The sequence below is a fragment of the Diospyros lotus genome, chromosome 4 (assembly GCF_014633365.1).
Source record: "Diospyros lotus cultivar Yz01 chromosome 4, ASM1463336v1, whole genome shotgun sequence".
Taxonomy (NCBI): Eukaryota; Viridiplantae; Streptophyta; class Magnoliopsida; order Ericales; family Ebenaceae; genus Diospyros; species Diospyros lotus.
In genome coordinates this window covers 16,504,465-16,525,241 of record NC_068341.1, presented here as the reverse complement: position 1 = coordinate 16,525,241, position 20,777 = coordinate 16,504,465, and the positions used below count along the sequence as shown (strand labels likewise).

The 20,777-nt window shown below is 40.0% G+C and overlaps 1 protein-coding gene across 1 annotated transcript; it reads right to left on the bottom strand.

The window, feature by feature from the left end:
* Positions 1-18,757: 18,757 nt before the first annotated feature.
* Positions 18,758-20,777, bottom strand: LOC127800281 (uncharacterized). The gene is made up of 2 exons (XM_052334806.1): positions 19,410-20,777; positions 18,758-18,998 (listed from the first exon to the last, which is right to left on the bottom strand). Exons 1-2 carry the CDS (start codon positions 19,819-19,821, stop codon positions 18,928-18,930), a joined length of 483 nt encoding a protein of 160 aa, XP_052190766.1. The 5' UTR covers positions 19,822-20,777; the 3' UTR covers positions 18,758-18,927.

Here is a 20,777-nt window from a genome sequence, read left to right as displayed (position 1 = left end):
AAACTGAACACGCGAGAGCCCCAAGTATAGGAGCAGGTCAGAGGTCAATAAGGGAGAAGGGACAGTTCCATTGCCCCTCCCAGTATGGTTACCAGTTTCATCTTGGAGGGTCCGGAGAAGCCTAAGACCTCAGAGCCGGTGGACGAGCTCGAGGAAGTCCCGCTGGGGGAAGAGCCCGACCGGACAGTGCGGATCAGTTCCAAGTTACAGGAGCCCTTGCGGTCCGAGGTCCTTTCACTCCTGCGTCGGTATCGGGATGTGTTTGCATGGTCCACATTGGATATGCCGGGGATAGACTCGATGGTCATGACCCATCGCTTGGGGCTTTACCCGGATTGCGTGCCAATGAGACAAAGGAAGAGGAAGTTTGCCCCGGAGCGAGCTAAAGCTATAGAGGCTGAGATGGAAAAACTTATGGAGACTAATCATATTCGGGAGGTCGACTACTCAGAGTGGTTAGCTAACGTGGTCCTTGTCTCCAAGGGGTCGGGAAAATGGAGGCTCTGTATTGATTTTAAAGATCTCAATAAGGCCTATCCGAAAGACAGTTACCCTCTGCCCATGATTGATGCGTTGATTGACGGAACAACGGGGTGTTAGCTGATGAGTTTTCTGGATGCATTCACCACCAAATCCCACTACACCCTGAAGATCAGGAAAATACCGCCTTCATCACAGACAAAGCCACATATTGTTACCGAGTCATGCCCTTTGAGCTGAAGAACGCTGAAGCTACATATCAGAGGTTGGTTAACAAGCTATTCAAGGCTCAGCTCGGCTGAAACATGGAAGCTTACGTGGATGACATGTTAGTCAAGAGTCTCTTGGCTGAGCAACATCCGGACAACTTAGAGGAGTGCCTTCGAACCTTGCGCCAGTACCAGATGAAGCTCAACCCGGCCAAGTGTGCCTTCAGGGTTACAGCTGGTAAATTCTTGGGATTCATGGTGTATTATCGGGGAATTGAGGCTAACCCCTCAAAGATAAAGGCCATTCTTGAGATGCCTCCTCCTCGGAATATTAAGGAGGTACAAAGACTAATGGGAGGATGGCAGCATTAGGAAGGTTCTTATCAAGATCCGCGAAAAAGCAATTGCCACTTTTTAAGGCCTTGACTTGAGTCCGGGATTTTACATGGACAAAGGAATGCCAGGAGGCGTTTGAGTAGCTGAAACAGTGTTTACTCCCCCCCCTAGTCCTAGCTAAGCCACAGCCGGGAGAGTCACTATACATTTATCTGGATGCCTCGGGTAAGGCTGTCAGTTCGATTTTGGTACGGTAGAAGGACAAAGTTTAGAAGCCGGTCTACTATGTGAGCAAGAGATTAGCCGAAGCCGAGATTCGTTACACTCAAACAGAAAAGTTGGCATATGCCCTAGTCATCTCCGCTCGAAAATTGAGGCCCTACTTCGAGGCACACCACATTATCGTCCTATCAAGTCAACCATTGAGGCATGTGTTGGGAAAGCCGAACTTGTCAGGGAGGATGGTCAAATGGGTGGTGGAGCTAAGTGCCTTCGACATCGACTATCGACCTCAGCCGGCTATCAAGGCACGGGGCTCTTGCTGACTTCATCGTGGAAGGCACCCTACCAGAGGAAGTAGACGAAAGGGTTTCCCAAACTTGGACTCTCTCTGTGGATGATAGCTCCAATGTCGGAGGCAGTGGTGCTGGATTACTACTCCAGGGCTCCGATGGCCAGGCTTGGCTATATGGCCTTCACTTCAAATTCAATGCCTTTAACAATGAGGTCGAGTACGAGGCGCTCATTGCCGGGCTCAGACTAGCGGAACAGATGGGAGTTAGGGATCTGGAGGTATATTCTGACTCGAATTTAATTGTGCAGCAGGTCACAGGGGAGTTTGAGGCTCGGGAGGATGCCATGGCCCAATACTTGGCGATAGCCAAGGATCTGATGGCCCGATTTCAGGCGATGAAAATCAATCATGTCCCATGTGCACAAAATGCAGTGGCGAATGCTCTCTCACAGATAGCTGCTTCTTCCTTCCCCAGGAATTCCCGAGATATCTACATGGAGTCGTTGCCCTAAAGGAGCATAGAGACAAAAGCAGAGCAGCTTTGTGTGGAAGGGCTAGAAAATTGGATGGATCCCATCATAGCATATCTGACCAAGGGATGGCTACTAGATGAGGAACAAGAGAGTTAGAACTCAAGCACTAGACTGCCAAATTTCTACTGGTCGGATCAGACCTTTACAAGAAATCCTTCACTCAACCATTACTGAAGTGCGTTGGACCTGTCGAGGTCGACTACATCTTAAGGGAGATCCACCAGGGGATTTACAGCAGTCACATCAGAGCTCGGTCACTTTCCCAGAAGGCACTTCGGCAAGGGTATTACTGGCCAACAATGATGAGCAACGTTGTGCAGTTAGTCCGGACTTGTGAGAGATGCCAAAGAACTTCCAACCTAGTTCACACCCCGGCAGCTGAACTCACCCACCTAGCTTTGCCTTGTCCATTTTCCAGGTGGGGAGTCAATATCCTTAGGCCCTTCTCGCTAGCGGCTGGACAGAACAAGTACTTGATAGCAGCCATCGACTACTTCACTAAGTGGGTGGAGGCCGAGCCTATGGCAACTATTACCGGCCGAAGGGTAAAACAATTCCTTTGGAAATCCATCATTTGTCGGTTCGGTATTCCAAGGGTGATAATAGCGGATAATGGCACTCAATTCGAAGACCGATTGGTGCAAGAATGGTGCCGCGAGTTGAGGATTAAGTAGTATTTTACCTCGGTGGCCCATCCTCAAGCTAATGGGTAGGTGGAGTTGACAAACAAAACCATTCTGCAAGGACTCCGAGCTCGGGTTGAGAAGGCAAACGGCCGTCGGGTAGATGAGCTCCCCAGTATACTATGGTCCTATCGAACCACACCGCGAACGGCTACAGGAGAATGCCCTTTCACATTGTGCTATGGCTCAGAGGCTCTTATCCCTGTTGAGATTGGGGTCACGAGCTACCGAGTGGAGCATTTTGATCCTGAGGTTAATGAGTAAGGACTAAGGTGCAACTTGGATCTGATGGATGAGCTCCGAGATCTGGCACGAATTCGATAAGTGGCGTATAATCAGCGCATTGCTAAGTACTACAATCGACGAGTCCATGCTAGAAGTTTCATGTAGGGATGGCAATTGTAACTGAAACCGTGGGGAACCGAACCGAAACCAAACCGGTCAACGCGATTAAAAACCGTTTGAATGGGTAATAGTTTGGTTTAGGAAAAAATCGAACACTGTTTCAATGGGTATGGTTTGGTTATGGTTTTCACTAAAACCAAACCAAAACCCGAACCGAATATATTATATATATTATATAAAAATCCAACCCAGCCCACCCGAGCCTAACCCACCCGCGCCTACCCCAGCCCACCCGAGCCCACTTGCCTTGCAAACCCTTATCCCCTTATTTTCTCCCTTTTATTTTATTTATTTTTGTTAATGATTCTATATTAGTTTCTTTAATATCCGAACAACTTTTCGGATTTTCCTCAGCACGTCTCCAAACAGCTTTCCAAAATTTGTTGCGCGTGTCTAGATTCTGTCACATAATTGCTGCGCATGACCAGATGCTCTACTTTTGGTTGCCCCTCTCTCTTTCTCTCAATCTATCATTTGTTCATCTCCAACGTCTCTAAGGCTCGCTCCAACCCTCTCTTTGTCTCTCCCGTCCATCGCTCATTTTCATTGCTTCGATCTACAAGGAGGTAAGTCTCGCACCTATCTATGATGTATACGTATATACATATTATTTTGTTTAGCTGAAATTTTAAGCTTAGATTGATGAAGTTTCAACCTTTGGATCTTATTTGTTTTTGAGTATGCTGGTCAAAGGGCATTTGGATGCCAGAAGGTTACCTCTGATCACTGAAAACTGCTAGCTACGGTGGTCGGTGGCAACTGGCAACGTGTGCTTTTTAAATCTGGCTGGAAAGAAAAACCAGATCTATGAAAGTTCAATCGTTAGATCTAGCCCATTTTTAGATATATTATCCTCCTTAGCTTGGAGATTCTAATGGTAGGCTCGGATCATAAAAACTTCTTTTAAGTTCTTCGTAGGAGAGTTGGGTTCAATCCTGTCAAGAATCATAAGGCAAGATCTTCTCCCTATAATCTTTTCTTTTTAAGCATTCGTTCCCAGATTGTTCAAGACTCTTTGTTCTTGATTTCTGATGATTAATAGATAGTATATATATAAATATGCACATACAGTGAGTTCATGAGCAAGTCATGAATTTTTTATTATAACGATTCTTTCAAATATGATTGTTGAATCATTCTTGAGATTATTTCATATCGATTGGGATTTTCAGTAGAGTTGTTAGAATTGTTGTAGAAAATATATAAACACTATCATCATCCATATTTTTCATTTCTGTGGTGCGAGATTCATTTCTTTCGCTTGAAAAGATTCATCAGTTAAAGAGTTTTTTTTTAAAGCATATCTTTACAAAACAGAACCTTAGGTTTTGAAACCTGCATATCACATTATAAAACATACAAAACAAATAAACTTCTATTTCAAAATTTCTTTGTTTATATTTTGAAATTTTGTCTCTTTGCACTTCAAATTCGACTTTATCGCTTGCTTAAAAAGGATTGTCTTTACACGATGGATACCTTATTGTGCCATTCAATGGTCTTGAGGTTTAACTAAGTCGTGGCCTTCACCGGCGACATCCTATTTATATTGGGGGGTTGTTGATGGTTTAGGGTTTTTGCATAGAAACTTGATTGTTTATATTTCATGAATAATTTCTCAAAAATTTGGTAAAATAGGTTTGTAACCCGAAAGAGACCATGAATCACCTCAATGTTTCAAAGAAATATTGTTGGGCTAGGAATTTAGAAAATTTGGAGATGAGATTTGAGGTTTTCGGATCGTCCGTGAGCATTTCTAGGTTTAAGGAGTTCTTTAGCTTATTCTTTCTCCTTTTCTTTAGAAACAACTTAGAAGATCATGTCAAGAGTGGGTTTCCCATGCGATGCTTGCAAGTACTTGAGAAGAAGATGTATCGAAGGGTGCATCTTTGCCCCTTATTTTTGCAATCAAGCAGGAAATACTGATTTTGAAGCTATACACAAAGTTTTTGGCGCCAGAAATGCTTTCAATCTTTTGAGCCATCTTCCAGTAAGAGACCGTAGTGAGGCTGCTGCTACAATGATATATGAGGCTCAAGCTAGGATTCAAGATCCAACTTACAACTATGTATCTGAAATTCTTATCCTCCAACAGCAGGTATAATGAACCCTAAATCCTTAATCTTTTTGAGTTTCTAGACATAATTTGATAATTATGTATTTTTGTAGGTTATCAATCTGCAAATTTATCGAGCATTTTTTAAGGAGTTTGTTGACTCTTATGCAAACTTTCAAAATGTTCAAAATCAGATTCCCCCAGAAACCAACCATATTCCAGAACAGGATCCGAGCATCGCCGGAGATATTGATGAACTTGGACCAGTTGTGTTCGGCATACATCGGCATTGAGCATTTTGAAGGTAAATTAGATTTGAGGATAATGATATTGTATCCCTTGAATATTTTTTTTTTTTTTTATGTTATGTAATATTGGATCTATGGATGGAATGATTAGCAAGTAAATATCTTACAAATTGTATGTCATTTAGGTTTAATGTTGTTGATGAAGGTATTAACTTTCGTAGCTAAATTTTTTTAGCTTAAATTACAATTTAATTATGTAAATATTAATTTATTGATCTTAACAATTGTAGGTTTGGAGATGTGATTTTATATCCAAGAAGTTTTGTAACTTTATGCAAGAATAAGGTAACTTTATTAGTATTTATTTTTGTTTGTTGTGAAATTATCAAAAAAATTTATGAATGTTATTTGTCTTTGTTTGTTGGTATGGATTAAACTAAAAAAACCATGGTTAAACCGAAACCGAATGGTTTGGTTATGGTTTTAAATTTTTAAAACCAAATGGGTTTTGGTTTGGTTTTAGTTTTAGGAGTTTAAGTTTGGTTTGGTTATGGTTTTGGCAAAAACCGAAACTAAACCGAACTATTGCCAACCCTAGTTTCATGCCAGGAGATCTCGTACTACAATGGTTCGACGTGAGTCATCCTTGGGACGCGAATAAACTAACTCCGAATTGGGAAGGACCGTACTGGGTGGTGGAATCCTTAAGTCCGGGGGCATATCGACTAGAAGACATGGAAGGCAAGCCCTTGAAGCATACTTGGAATATGCAAAACTTAAGGAAGTTTTATCAATGAGCAGGGAAATTCCCCGAACCTCTTTGTACTCTTTTTACGACTAATGGCAAGACTTCGGATTCTCTCCATCTAATAGTAATTTCACAAAGGACAACACTTTGCCAAAGAAAAATTCAAGGGTCACAAGCCCTAGGCCGTCCCTAAAGGTGGACTAATGGCCACAGAAAAACTCATCCAAGGGTCACGAGCCCTAGGCCATCCCTAAAGATGGACTAATGGCCACGTAAAGACTCATCCAAGGGTCACGAGACCTAAACCGTCCCCAAAAGTGGACTAATAGCCAAGGAAAAACTCTAGCCTAACACCTTCCTCTGCGAGAGAATGGCTAAAATCCAAGGGTCACGAGCCCTAGGCCGTCCCCAAAGGTGGACTAATGGCCGAGGAAAAACTCTAGCCTAACACCCTCCTCCACGAGGGAGTGGCTAAAATTCAAAGGTCACGAACCCTAGGCTGTCCCCAAATGGTGGACTAATGGCCAAGGATAAATTATAGCACAGCACCCTCCTCCGCAAAGGAGGGGCTAGAATCCAGGGGTCCAAAACCCCAGACCGTCCCTTCCTGTTTGTCGACTTAGGGATAACCAAGGGTCGGATTAGCCCTCTTCAACTATGCAATGGATCGGGGTTCAACTAGTCTTGACCCATATGTCCGTAATCAAAAAATGAGGAGTCAAAATGGAATAGCATTATATAAAAGCAAGATGGTCCAATACATGGTGATAAAGAAAGTACAAAAAATGCTAACTAGGAAAAAGAGGAAAGACTCAAGCATCAGAAGGAGCATCGTCATCGTCGACCATCTCCGACTCCTCCATCTCGGCCACAACTTCTTCAACAGACCGAACATTGGACATATCCAAGTTTGGATGAGCTTGTAACACCTCAGTCGCATAGGCTTGAAATCCCTTTGTCCAAGCTTCCTGCAAGTTCTGCTTAATGAACTCCTCCACCTGAAGAAGTTTGATGGGCTTGGCATACCTGCGCTCGTACTTGTGAATGACTGAGTTCGCCTGGATAGCTTTGAGCCCACCCGGGATAACTCTTCGTCAAGCTCCTGAATGCGTAGGCCCAAAGACTGTCGCTCGGAGGACAACTCATCCAAGTTCTTCCTCTGACTCTCTATTAGCTCGTCCCTCTCATGCAACTGTGAGTTTAGTTCCAGGGTCTTCTTAGAAGCTTGGGCAAAGCGTCCAAAGAAGTCTGAAATGAGCGTGACCACCTGTAATAAGAAAAATAAGTAAGGGCAACATAACCAAGCCTAAAAGATGCTGATAAGGTGGAAGGGATTACCTGGGCCAGATGCTTGCACAAGGAGGCCTTTATTGCCTCCAATGACTGTTCACCCAGCACTTGACAATCGGCAGGGGTGGCGAAGTGGTGAATCATGCGTCTTGCTACCTGACTATGCCGACTAAGGTCATTTTCATTCACTCCCCAGTCAGGAACATGGTCTGAATAGTGTGGGGGAGACTCAAGAGCTGGCATGAGCTGTCTCAGAGGTTGAGAAGTCCTCTTCTTCCTAGTGCGGCTAGGCTCCCCTTCCTCAGCTGGAGGGGGATCCAAGGCAGCCTTTCCCTCGTGGAAGCAAGGGCGCCCTCATCCTCCGCGGGTTTCCGTTTGTTCTTCACCCAAATGAAAGCCGTACTTACCATTTCAGCTGCAAATGCACAAGCAAGATATTAGTGGCAAGAAAGACAACAAGTCAAAAAAGTACGAAAATAGTGAGAAAATGACTACCCAAAGTGACATCGGGCAACAATCCAAGGGTCAAGTGCCCTAGGCCGTCCCCAAAGGTGGATTAATGGCCACGGAAAAACTCATCCAAGGGTCACGAGCCCTAGGCCGTCCCCAAAGGTAGACTAATGGCCACGAAAAAACTCATCCAAGGGTCACGAGCCCTAGGCCGTCCCCAAAAGTGGATTAATGGCCAAGGAAAAACTCTAGCCCAACACCCTCCTCTACGAGGGAGTGGCTAAAATCTAAGAGTCATGAGCCCTAGGTCATCCACAAGCCGAATATGGACTAATGGCCAGAAGAAACTCAACACCCTCATTTGCGTGGGAGTGATAACAATCCAAGGGTCAAGTGCCCTAGACCGTCCCCAAAAGTGGACTAATGGCCAAGGAAAATCTCTAGCCCAACACCTTCCTCCGCGAGGGAATAGGTAAAATCCAAGGGTCACAAGCCCTAGGTCGTCCACAAGCCGAAGATGGACTAATGGCCGAAAGACTCAACATACTCCTGATATTTTACTTTTGGTTATAAAATGGTTTTGATAATGACTATATGAAAATCAATCTCTAAATCTTTATGAGTATATATTTATGGATAAGTTTTTTTTTAATCAATTTATATGAATGTGAAAAACAATCTTTAAATCTCCTTGAAGCAAAGTTATGAAAATTTATATAGGAGATATGTTAAGTATGGTTGAGTGTGGTTTGTTTCAAAATATAGTTTTGATAATCTCAACTTGCTTTCAAAAGAATCTAAATGAGGATATATTAAGTTTTCAATGTTTTCAAAAAGATAGTCGACTATGTGTTTCATTCTGTTGACTATGCTTTAGAATAGTCGACTATGCTGTTAAAGATAGTCGACTATGTATAAGGATAGTCGACTATGCTGGAATCTGTCAACTATGTGATGCATCTGTCGACTATTTCTTAATCTGTCGACTATCAAGTAAGGATAGTCGACTATGGCTTTTCATCTGTCGACTATTTTTGTTCATAAAATTCAAAATTTTCTTCACATTTTTGCAATAGTCGACTATGCATATGTATCTGTCGACTATGGAATTTTTGTGTTATAAGATAGTCGACTATGCATTTTTGTCTGTCGACTATGTTTTGTTTTATTTGTAAAAATAGTCAACTATGCATTTTCTTCTGTCGACTATGTGTTTTGCAGAAAGCTTCCAACGGCTAGTTTTTCAACTCCAACGGTCACAAACGGCTACATTTCTCTTCAATCTTTTGGGAAGCCTATAAATACAAGTCATGGATGATCAAGAGAAGACAAATGGATGAAAAGAAAATTATTTGAGCTTACATCGTATACACATTTGTATTTATATTGACTGTACTTTAATTTTCTCTCTTCAAGGCTTTGATCTTCACTTGTATTATTTCATTCAAGCCTTGTATCATTTTTGAGAGACATTGTAACTAAGAGATTCATCTCTTAGATTCTCTCCAATTGTATACTTCTTGTTTTTCCTAGCTTGTGTAGCTAGAGGGCCTACTTGGTTTAAGTAGGAGGTTGTATTTCCTAGCTTGTGTAGCTAGAGGGCCTACTTGTGTAAGTAGGAAGTTTTAGTGAATTGGTTTAAAATCCTTAGTGGGAGCTAAGGTAGTGGATTAGGCTTGGTTTAAGCCGAACCACTATAAATTTTTTGTGTCATTTATCCTTCTTTCTTTTACATTCATTGAGCGTTACATTTGTCATTTTATATGTTCTATGTTTTAAATCACTAAAACCTCAATTGGGTCAAAAAGTTTTCAAGTTCTATCAAGATTTTTTAAAATATCCAATTCATCCCCCCTCTTGGTGTGTGCCATAGAACCTACTGTTCTAACAATTGGTATCAGAGCCTAACTCCTTATTTCAAGGTCTAACAACCTAAGGAGAGATCCATGGCTCTTAAGGAAGGTTATCCTACTAATGTGGCACCGTATTTTGATGGCTCTTATTATGATTTTTGGAGAAAAATAATTTGTATTTTCATGACATCCATCGACTGTTATTTGTGGCATATTGTGAAAAATGGTTTTGTTTCAAAACCAAATATGGAATGGGATGATCGTGATAAAATGATTTTTTCTTTAAATATTAGAGCTATGCATATTTTACAGCATGCCCTAAGTGATGATATTTATGGTAAAGTTTCTAAGTGCTCTAGTGCTAAAGAGATATTGAGTACTCTTGATTCATTATATCTCTCTGACAAATCTTGTGAGCATGTTGATGAAAGAGTGCAGGGTGAAAATTCATTGAATCATCAACAAATAGAGAAGGAAGAAAATTCAAAACCCATCCCGTGCTTCATAGCTCAAGAAGAGGAGGAGGTAACCTCTACTTCTACTTATGATTTTGATGATAGTAATGATATTGAAAATGATCATGAGTCTGGTTCTTTGAATGCTAAAAATGATGATCATGATACTTTTTCAAATGAAGAGTTATTGAATGCTTTTAATGATTTATATGAAAATTTTGAAAAGCTTTGTTTGAAAAATAAATCTGTTCAAAAGAAATTAAATCTACTGTCAAATGAATTGGAAGTATTGAGATCAAATAATGAATATTTTCTTGCTTCCAATAAAGAATTTTCAAAGGAAAATGTTTTGGAAGAATTTGAATTGAAATCCTCGAACAGTGCATTAAATGAGAAATCCATTTTAAAGGAAGAGATTTCAAATTCTTGTGATCATAACAAAGGTGTTGAAATTTTTCATAGTCCAAGAGCAAAAGCCAAGAGCTCACATTTACACACCTATAATGAAATTAAATGCTTTTATTGTGGTAAATTAGGTCACATTGCATACAACTGTCCTTTAAAAAAGAAATCATATTATGGACCTAAAATGAAATGGATTCCTAAGGAAACCAAGCCTTTAAATGTTTCTCATGCAAATCCTCAAGGATCCAAGCATGTTTTGATACCTAAAAATTCTCATTTTAGGAGAAATGTGCATAAGGATAAGAAGCAAACAATTTTCATAAAAAGGAAACAAAAATCTATTGCTTCACATCCTAGCTATTGGTATCATTTTAGAAGCAAAGGCTTTGAAAGAAATAATCCACATAGGTTTAAACAAATTTGAGTTCCTAAGGAAGATCTCTATGCTAACAATGGTGATCCCAAGGTGGTTTGGGCACCAAAGGCTTGTGGATAGTTATTTGTGCAGGTTGCTTGACATCCAAATGGGACCCGAAATAAAATTTGTATGGATGTATCAAGCATGAAGAGAAAAGGGGGATAAAGGAGAAAATCAACTCCAATAGATTCTCTCTTTACCAACCAAGAGTAAGAGATATTTGAATTTCATCCTTGGTGGTATATTCTCTAAACTCTCCATGATTATGATGTTTATAATGATTTTGAACCATGTATTGCCTTTATGATTTTACTTAAGAAATTGTATCCAAAATTTCAATCATATTGGTTTCTAAAATTAAGGGAGAGTTATAGTGTTTTGATATATGCATTGATTAAGGGGGAGAATAACATTTGTTGATATGTGCTGAAAAATGTGTTTGTGGTAAATGGCCTTAAACATAACTTGATTAGTGTTACCGATTATGTGATATATGAATCATAATATATGCTTATTGAGCTAATTGGTATTGCTTGAGTAAGAAATTATTCTAATTCATGCTCTGTCTTTAAAAATTAAAGGATCATCTTGCCTCTTCTATACATCTATATGTAATGATCCTATGTTATAATCCTAAGTTTAGGATATGGTACCTATGGCTTGATCTCTTATAAAGGCATTAAATATATTGAATGTCATACTTTTGGGTACTGTAAATTAAAAATAGAATATTTTGCTACTGTTTTGTGATTACAAGTATGGCTATGATTATCAAAAATTGAACATATGATCTTAAAGCCTATCTTTAATGTCTCTTGCATAAAATATGCCATAACTTGTTTAGATTTATATTTTTGGATGACCACTTATTTTTTGAATATATGGAAAGTAAGTTCATGTGGTTCATTCCTCAAATTTATGGCCATTGATATTTTTGTGAAAATCATTAAATTGAGTCAATTACTATTTTTTTTTATGAAAAATGTTTCTATGGTTAAGACCTCTAGTGTGAGTTTAAGGGGGAGTTTTTCAAAGAGAGTATTTCTATTTACTTGAAATGATTTATTTCACTCCTATATTGATCATTTAATGTATATGCCTCTTATATGATGAATGACTATGCATTTGATCTAATGCTTTGATTGTTTATATATGAGTGATTATTTTGAAAGATATAGATTAGCTCTGATATGATCATGAGTATGCAATATAGTATGAAATTTTTTTTGGCATCTCATAAAAAAAAAAGTTTTTTTTAGATATATATATGACATGTGCTCAAAAATTATGTTCAATATTAATAATGTCATCTTAAGGGGGAGCCTCAGTGTGTTTCAAAAATGAGAGTTTTCATCTTTTTGATATTGACAAAAAGGGGGAGATAAAATGAATGAATTGATTTTCATATTTGTTTTTGTCATCATCAAAAAGGGGGAGATTGATATTTTACTTTTGGTTATAAAATGGTTTTGATAATGACTATATGAAAATCAATCTCTAAATCTTTATGAGTATATATTTATGGATAAGTTTGTTTTTAATCAATTTATATGAATGTGAAAAACAATCTTTAAATCTCCTTGAAGCAAAGTTATGAAAATTTATATAGGAGATATGTTGAGTATGGTTGAGTGTGGTTTGTTTCAAAATATAGTTTTGATAATCTCAACTTTCTTTCAAAAGAATCTAAATGAGGATATATTAAGTTTTCAATGTTTTCAAAAAGATAGTCGACTATGTGTTTCATTCTGTTGACTATGCTTTAGAATAGTCGACTATGCTGTTAAAGATAGTCGACTATGTATAAGGATAGTCGACTATGCTGGTTTGATCTGTCGACTATGTGATGCATCTGTCGACTATTTCTTAATCTGTCGACTATCAAGTAAGGATAGTCGACTATGGCTTTTCATCTGTCGACTATTTTTGTTCATAAAATTCAAAATTTTCTTCACATTTTTGCAATAGTCGACTATGCATATGTATCTGTCGACTATGGGATTTTTGTGTTATAAGATAGTCGACTATGCGTTTTTGTCTGTCGACTATGTTTTGTTTTATTTGTAAAAATAGTCAACTATGCATTTTCTTCTGTCGACTATGTGTTTTGCAGAAAGCTTCCAACGGCTAGTTTTTCAACTCCAACGGTCACAAACGGCTACATTTCTCTTCAATCTTTTGGGAAGCCTATAAATACAAGTCATGGATGATCAAGAGAAGACAAATGGATGAAAAGGAAATTATTTGAGCTTACATCGTATACACATTTGTATTTATATTGACTGTACTTTAATTTTCTCTCTTCAAGGCTTTGATCTTCACTTGTATTATTTCATTCAAGCCTTGTATCATTTTTGAGAGACATTGTAACTAAGAGATTCATCTCTTAGATTCTCTCCAATTGTATACTTCTTGTTTTTCCTAGCTTGTGTAGCTAGAGGGCCTACTTGGTTTAAGTAGGAGGTTGTATTTCCTAGCTTGTGTAGCTAGAGGGCCTACTTGTGTAAGTAGGAGGTTTTAGTGAATTGGTTTAAAATCCTTAGTGGGAGCTAAGGTAGTGGATTAGGCTTGGTTTAAGCCGAACCACTATAAATTCTTTGTGTCATTTATCCTTCTTGCTTTTACATTCATTGAGCGTTACATTTGTCATTTTATATGTTCTATGTTTTAAATCACTAAAACCTCAATTGGATCAAAAAGTTTTCAAGTTCTATCAAGATTTTTTAAAATATCCAATTCACCCCCCCTCTTGGTGTGTGCCATAGAACCTACTGTTCTAACAACTCCTTCACATGGGAGTGGCGACAATCCAAGGGTCAAGTGCCCTAGGCCGTCCACAAGCCGAAGATGGACTAATGGCTAGAAAAAATTCAAAGCCCAACACCCTCCTTCGCATTGGAGTGGCGACAATTCAAGGGTCAAGTGCTCTAAGCCTTCCACAAGCCAAAGATGGACTAATGGCCGGAAGAAACTCAACACCCTCATTCGCATTGGAGTGGCAACAATCCAAGGGTCAAGTGCCTTAGGCTGTCCACAAACTTGACCAAGGGATCCCAACCTGACCAGGGGAAATCCCAACCTGACCAGAGGATATCTCAACCTGATCAGCCAAACCAAGGGATCCCAGCCTGACCAGGGGAAATCCCAACCTAACTAAAGGATATCCCAGCCTGATCAGCCAAACCAAGGGATCCTAGCCTGACCAGGGAAAATCCTAACTTGACTAGAGGATATCCCAACCTGATCACCCAGAGCAAGGGATCCCAACCTGACCAGGGAAAATCGCAACCTGACCAGAGGATATCCCAACCTAATCAGCCTAATAAGGGGAAATCCCAACCGGACCAGAAGATATCCCAGCCTGATCAACCAGACTAGGGAATCCCAACCTGACCAGGCCTGTTGCTTCATTGTCTTACAGGCTACATCCCCACAAACAGCGCCAGGCATAACCAAGTCTGAAGTGCAGGCTATAGATCGGAGGTCAGGAATACCCAAGTCTGAAGCTTCTACTCCCGAGGTCCATTTGTCGAGGCGGCGCGTGGTGGCTAGTCCACAGATCATCATCATCATCATTTGTCGAGCTAAAAATACTCTTATGCACTTTAGAAAAAATCTACAGTCAAATAACCTTAGAAATTAAGTTACTCCTCGACCCAACGTGATTCTCAACTCAGCTCAAGGAGTGAGGGGCAAGTGATGTGGCACTACCTAAAATTACAAGAATACCCCTACATGCTAGTTGCCTCACTTGCCACATGGATTGCCCGAGAGGCTGACACGTGGCAAGTCAACAATCTGGTGCGGAGTCCAAAAGATCTGGGTCGGTCCTCATCAAGTATAAAAAGCTCTACAGCTCTCACATTTATTACTACTCGCATTTACTCTACTAATTTGAGCGTCGGAGTCCACCCTGGGGGACCCTAGCCTCGTCACTCCGTTGTCTTGCAGGTAAATCATCGAGGTCCCACATCACCGAGTCCAAGGTTCTATTCCCGAGGTTCATTCGCAGAGGTGGCATGTGGTGGTCGGTCCCAAAAACCATCATCCACTAGCACGTAGGGGTATTCTTATAATTTTAGGTAATGCCACGTCAAATTAAATTAGCCCAAATTAGTTGGTTTAGTTCAGAGATTTAGTTGTTTAACTGACTAACTAAATTAATAATGTCAGCTCTAAGAGCATTCGACGAGAACGATATTATAAAGTAATGAGAAGGGCCCAATGCGTTAATATCAATGGCTTTACTCATTGCATATCCAGTCAAGCCGGCGGGGGCCAGCCCATGCGGGTTTGCCCAACTTTGTCCTTTTGACACTTTCTTCAATTTGGATAACATTGTTGGTTTCCTTGCTAAGTCTTTAGAATTATGTGACAAATTTACCTATTGAGCAAATTACTAACATACCCTCAATTCACCCTTCCCCCCCTCTCTTACTCTCTTCTCTCTCTCTCTCTCTCTCTCGCTATCTCCTGCGTGACCCTTCATCTCATTCCCCCCTATCTCTCTCTCTCTCTCTCTCTCTCTCTCTCTCTCTCTCTCTCTCTCTCTCTCTCTCTCTCTCATTCATTTCATCTCGTTCCTCTCTTTCCCGCCCGTGCATCTCGTTCCTCTCCTCCATTGCAGTTTCTTCATCTCCTCCATTGCAACAGCTCCAGTCGTCTCTCTCTCTCTCTCTCGTCCGTCACACGTCTCCATTGGCCCCGATGGAGAAGGTGGTAAGTCTTTTAAAGTGATATATACGTATATACTCGCTGTTTGGGTTTGGTCGAAAGTTTAAGCTTAGATCTAGGGAGATTCGGTCGTTGGATCTTGCTGGTTTTGGGGTATGTTGGTCAATGGGGATAGAGGTGTTGGGTGGTTGCCTCTGATCGCCGGAAACCACCGGCCACGGTGGCCGGTGGCGACTGACAGTGCATATATACGCGCTATGGGTTTGGCTGAAACTTTAAGTATAGATCTACTTTTCAACGATCATCGTTAGTTGAGAAATCAAGACAAAAGCCTCAAGAATGGATGAGAGTATTAAGTGATGTATGTGTCTTCTGTGGACACTTGATTCAAGTCATTTTCTGCAAGTGCTAAATTGTTTTGTTTTGCAGGCTCTAAAAATTAACAAGTACGATTTTGAGCCTATGCTGCAGTCCTGTGGTATTTCAATTGGAAGTAACTTCACACAAGCTGATGGGCGCGTTCTTCCAGCTCCAAGGGTATCCGATGTTTTTTGTGTTAATCATGATCTTTGTTTTTAATCTGTTTTTTCCCGTATAATTACAATTAGCTACTTTACTGATGTTTAGGCTAACTGTAGTTTTGACTGTTCCAGTTGAAAGTGGGAAATGGAGAAGACTTCTTTCCATGCAATGGCAGGTGGAATTTTAATAATAAGGGGATCTTTATATCTCCTATCTGCAAGGCTTCCCTTTCATTTTCTAAAATATCTCATTCTTAGGCACTGTGGTTCACGAAACCTTCTTTGTTTTATGGTGTAGAAACTAGTGGACCCAAACAAAATAGAGCGGTGGGTTGTTGATGTGAAAGTAGCAAGGCCAGTATGGATATGCAAATAGTCAACATACAACTGATGGATAAAAGACGTCCTAAGAGATGATATGCCAACAGTTTTGTATATTATTTGCCATTTCTTTGCTTATTATAGGATTTGTCTGAGCTAAAATGATGAGCAGCTTACAGAATGATGTGAAAATGTAAGCAGTCTTAAGTTATTACAACCTTGGCCGGTATTATTATCTTTAGGAGGTAGGGATAAGGAATTATTATTGTTAGAGGCAAGGCAATGCTGACAACCTAAAACCTTGACCAAGAACTTTATGGTTTGGTTTGGAGGCTTTGGGCAAAAGTTTTCCATGACATTTCACCTGAACAGTTCATTCATTGCCTTGAGGCCAGCTTGCCTTGGAGAGGGAGATATCTTGTCTTGTCACTTATCAAAAGTGAATTATAAGGAATGGCATATTTGAGTATACTTAATGCTTATCCCCATAAGAGATTGTTTTCTGAGGTAGACTATTGGTGTAGGTTTTATACGCTCCAAATTTCAGTAAGATAGCCTTGTGAGAAGTTGCTCTGTTCAACACTCATATACCTATCACACTCAAGTTGCTATTCTGACATGTTTAATTGATCTGTTGGTTTATTGGAAGCCAAATTTGCCTTCTAAACTACATTTGACCCTTTTCAGTTTTGGATCCATTTTGATTTGCTTGTGTGCTATCATAAATATATTTTGAATCTTTCCAGGAATGGAGTAAGTGAATCGCAGTTCAACCAAGTTTTGAACATCGATAAGTAACTCTTTAATCTGCATACAATTTGTGAGAGAATATTGCTCTTTTGATATGTGTTTTCTATTAGGGCATAACAAGACTTTCCCATTACCATGTTCTATATGATGAGGTTAGTTTTTCAGCAGATGATCTCCAGGAATTAGTTCATTTGCTGTCCCGTATGTAAGTGCACATTGTACAGGCATAAATGAGTAGCCTCCTTTCAGTTGGTTGTGTGGGCAGAGTTTTAAAACACTGTAGATACTTCTAAATATTGTTTTTATTTTGTTTTAGGTATCAAAGAAGCACCACTGCAATTTCTGTAGGTGAGCCGGTCTTCCAATTCAAATCCATTTTGCCTTCTAACTTAGAGATGCCACTGGTTTTTTAGCAAAAAAATTTATTGTAAAGGGAGTGTAGTATGAGACTAAAGTCTTATTATGATCCAGTAGTTTAGAAAAAAAAAATGCTCTTATGTTTTGGTGCACAATTTCATGCAATTTGTTATATGAAACCCTGAAACTTCTTTAACACACTCTTCTTCTCTTTCGGTTCTGTTTGCAGTTGCTCCATTATGCGATGCCCACTTGGCAGCAACCCAGGTGGGACAATTTATGAAGTTTGACAAAGGGTTTGAGACATTGTCGAGCATTGGCGGCACATCTACTGGGCCTGTCCCAATTTTGCAGTTGCCTTGATTGCAAGAGAACGTGTCGAGTTCCATGTTCTTTTGTTAGATGGCCCTATGGTTGTGTATATTGGCTTGGTCTTTTGGTTATGTGAAGAGCACTGAATTAGAAAATTCGGATCCTCCTATGGTAGTTGAATGTAATTTAACTTATTTGTGGCCTTTTTGGCGTCTTGTTCTGTTTGGTCGACAGTGGTTAGGTTGCTTGGTCATATACCTTCGATATTTGCCATAGTTTTATGATCAGAGATTGCTATTGATACTTCTTGTGCCCCAATTGGTGTCTATTTTGAGCGATAGTTGTGGAGGCTCTAAATTGTTCATCTCTTAATTTGTTCATATCGAATGAGGTTATGATAGATTTTGTAGTGCACCATCATTACATACCACCTCTTGGAAGATTGAGTTGAAATCAAATATTACATTTAACAAATGCCTTTAAGTTTATCTGGAATTAGATTGGGGAATGACATCATCAATGTTGTCAATCTTGAGGTTCTGATTTGTAGAAAAAAATGCGCCGCCCCTCTTGCGTTGGGCAAATTTGACGCCAACAAGAGAATAGACCTGACCATAATAATGCAAATATATAATGTAATTTAACTTCTTGTTGTTTAGTAATAAAATAAGTAGTTTCCAGCAACTAACTAAAAAGTTTTACCAAAAATAATCTAAGAAATAATTTCTTATTGCTCCCATTGTCTGAATTCAATCTTCAACATCTTATTGCTCAAAACATGATAAAAGTTTTAGACTTTTACAAGGTAATGAAATTTTGCCATATGTTTACACCGCACAGAATAAGATAAAGATGGCAGAGCCTAAAGCCAAAATTCTTCAGCCATCACCCATCAGCAATCAACAATGCTCAAACCTTGCATGCATACACCATTCCTGTCTTTGCTACAAATACAATATAATATAGAATAGTGGAATGTCCTGCCACAAATAAACAAAAGAAAGGTTAATAACATTTACTACTGTTTTGTAAATTCGAACGAGACTTATGGGTTGTCAAAGGAAAGATCCGGCAAGGGGGGCATATTACAAGATGAAGAAAGTAACACAATTTGGCATTTTTGGCACTACAATTTCATGAGTTAAAATGAATTCTTTTCAGCCTAAAAATTCACTTCATAATTGGAAGAACCCATTTGAAATTTGCATCAATAGTCACACAGAAAGACTACTAATTTAAAAGCCTAGAAACCCAATTCATAATTTCCTCTAAGTAACGAGCTTTGCAGATAACTCTCCAACAAACAAAGCATGGAAACACTAATTAAGAAGTTTTCAGAGCAAGCCAACTATAAATTAAGCAATTTTAAGACATTTAAAGAGATGACTCACTAGGACTGGAGATCTTCCAGTTGGCAATCGGCCCCCACGGGGACGAGCACGTCTCAGTGGCCGACGACGGGGAGTCCGCCGACTTCTGGTGGTCATCAAGAAACCTCTGGCTCATTGAATAGCAAAGCTCAAGAGCCGGCAAGGTGTTACAGAGCTCAGGGATTTCTTCATAGCTGAATCCAAACCCTAAATCCAAACATCCTTTCAACTCATCCAGATCCTCACCAGTCAAGCTCTTCCCCCTCTTCAGATCAAGCTCATTAGCCGCCTCTACATAGCCTTGAAGAAACACATGTTTCTTCTCCTTATTCTTCTTGCTCATCACCCATGTCTCCTCGTCGTCTTCTTCGTCGGTCCTCCACAGCCCAGCTATTAGGTTGCTCTTCGTCGTCTCCTTTTCTTCCTTTTCCATTGTTTCCTCTGCAAGTTCAAAAATTTCATCCTCTGGCTCTCTCCTTTCCCGGCCAAAGCTCTCCAAACAACCGGATCTTGTTTCATACGAGAGGCCCTCAATCACTTTATCTTCTTCTTTAGTTGCTTTTTCTCTCCAAAAAAGTGCTTCTTGTTGAAAAAAAAAAAAAATCGAGAGAAACAGAATTTCTTCACGGCCGGAAGGGGAAGGGAGAAGCAGTGGGTTTGCAGCGCGGGAGAGAGAGAGAGAGGCAATGGGTTTACAATCGAAAGGGGAAGAAGGCACGGTCGGAAGGGGAAGGGAGAGGCAGTGGGTTTGCAGCACGGGAGAGAGAGAGAGATGGGCAGTGGGTTTGCAGCCGGAAAGGGAAGAAGGCACGGTCAGAAGGGGAAGGAAAAGGGAAGAAGGGACAGGCAGTGGGTTTGCAGCGAGAGAGAGAGAGAGAGAGAAGGGCAGTGGGTTTGCAGCGCGGGAGAGAGAGACATAGGGGTTAGAGAGAGAAAGGGATTTCAAAAATTTGAATTTCGTAGGAGGAAGGCCTGCTGTTTTGTTCGCGATATATTGGTAGCAATATATCGCGATATATCGTAGAATGGCACTGAGGGTGGCATTGAGGCTGGCCAAATAGCATTACTCTTTGGTTATATTGCTCGGCACGTCATTAAGTATGCCCTAGAATATTTCTTGTCACATTAGATGGAGAATTCTCACTGGTTCGATGAGTTGTTTTCTTTTTAGGTGTGAGTGAACTCATATAAACTACTTTTTATGCCTTGGGTAATTTCACAAAAAAGTTAATGAAGTTGAACCTCAAGAGATTTGAATCTTTATTGTATAGGAAATTACTATAAACTACTTTTTACCATCACAGGTTAATTTAGGTTTAAAAAGGCCGAGAAGAAAAAGGACAATTTTTATATACTAGCAAAATGATGCAACTTGAAGCTTGGTAATTT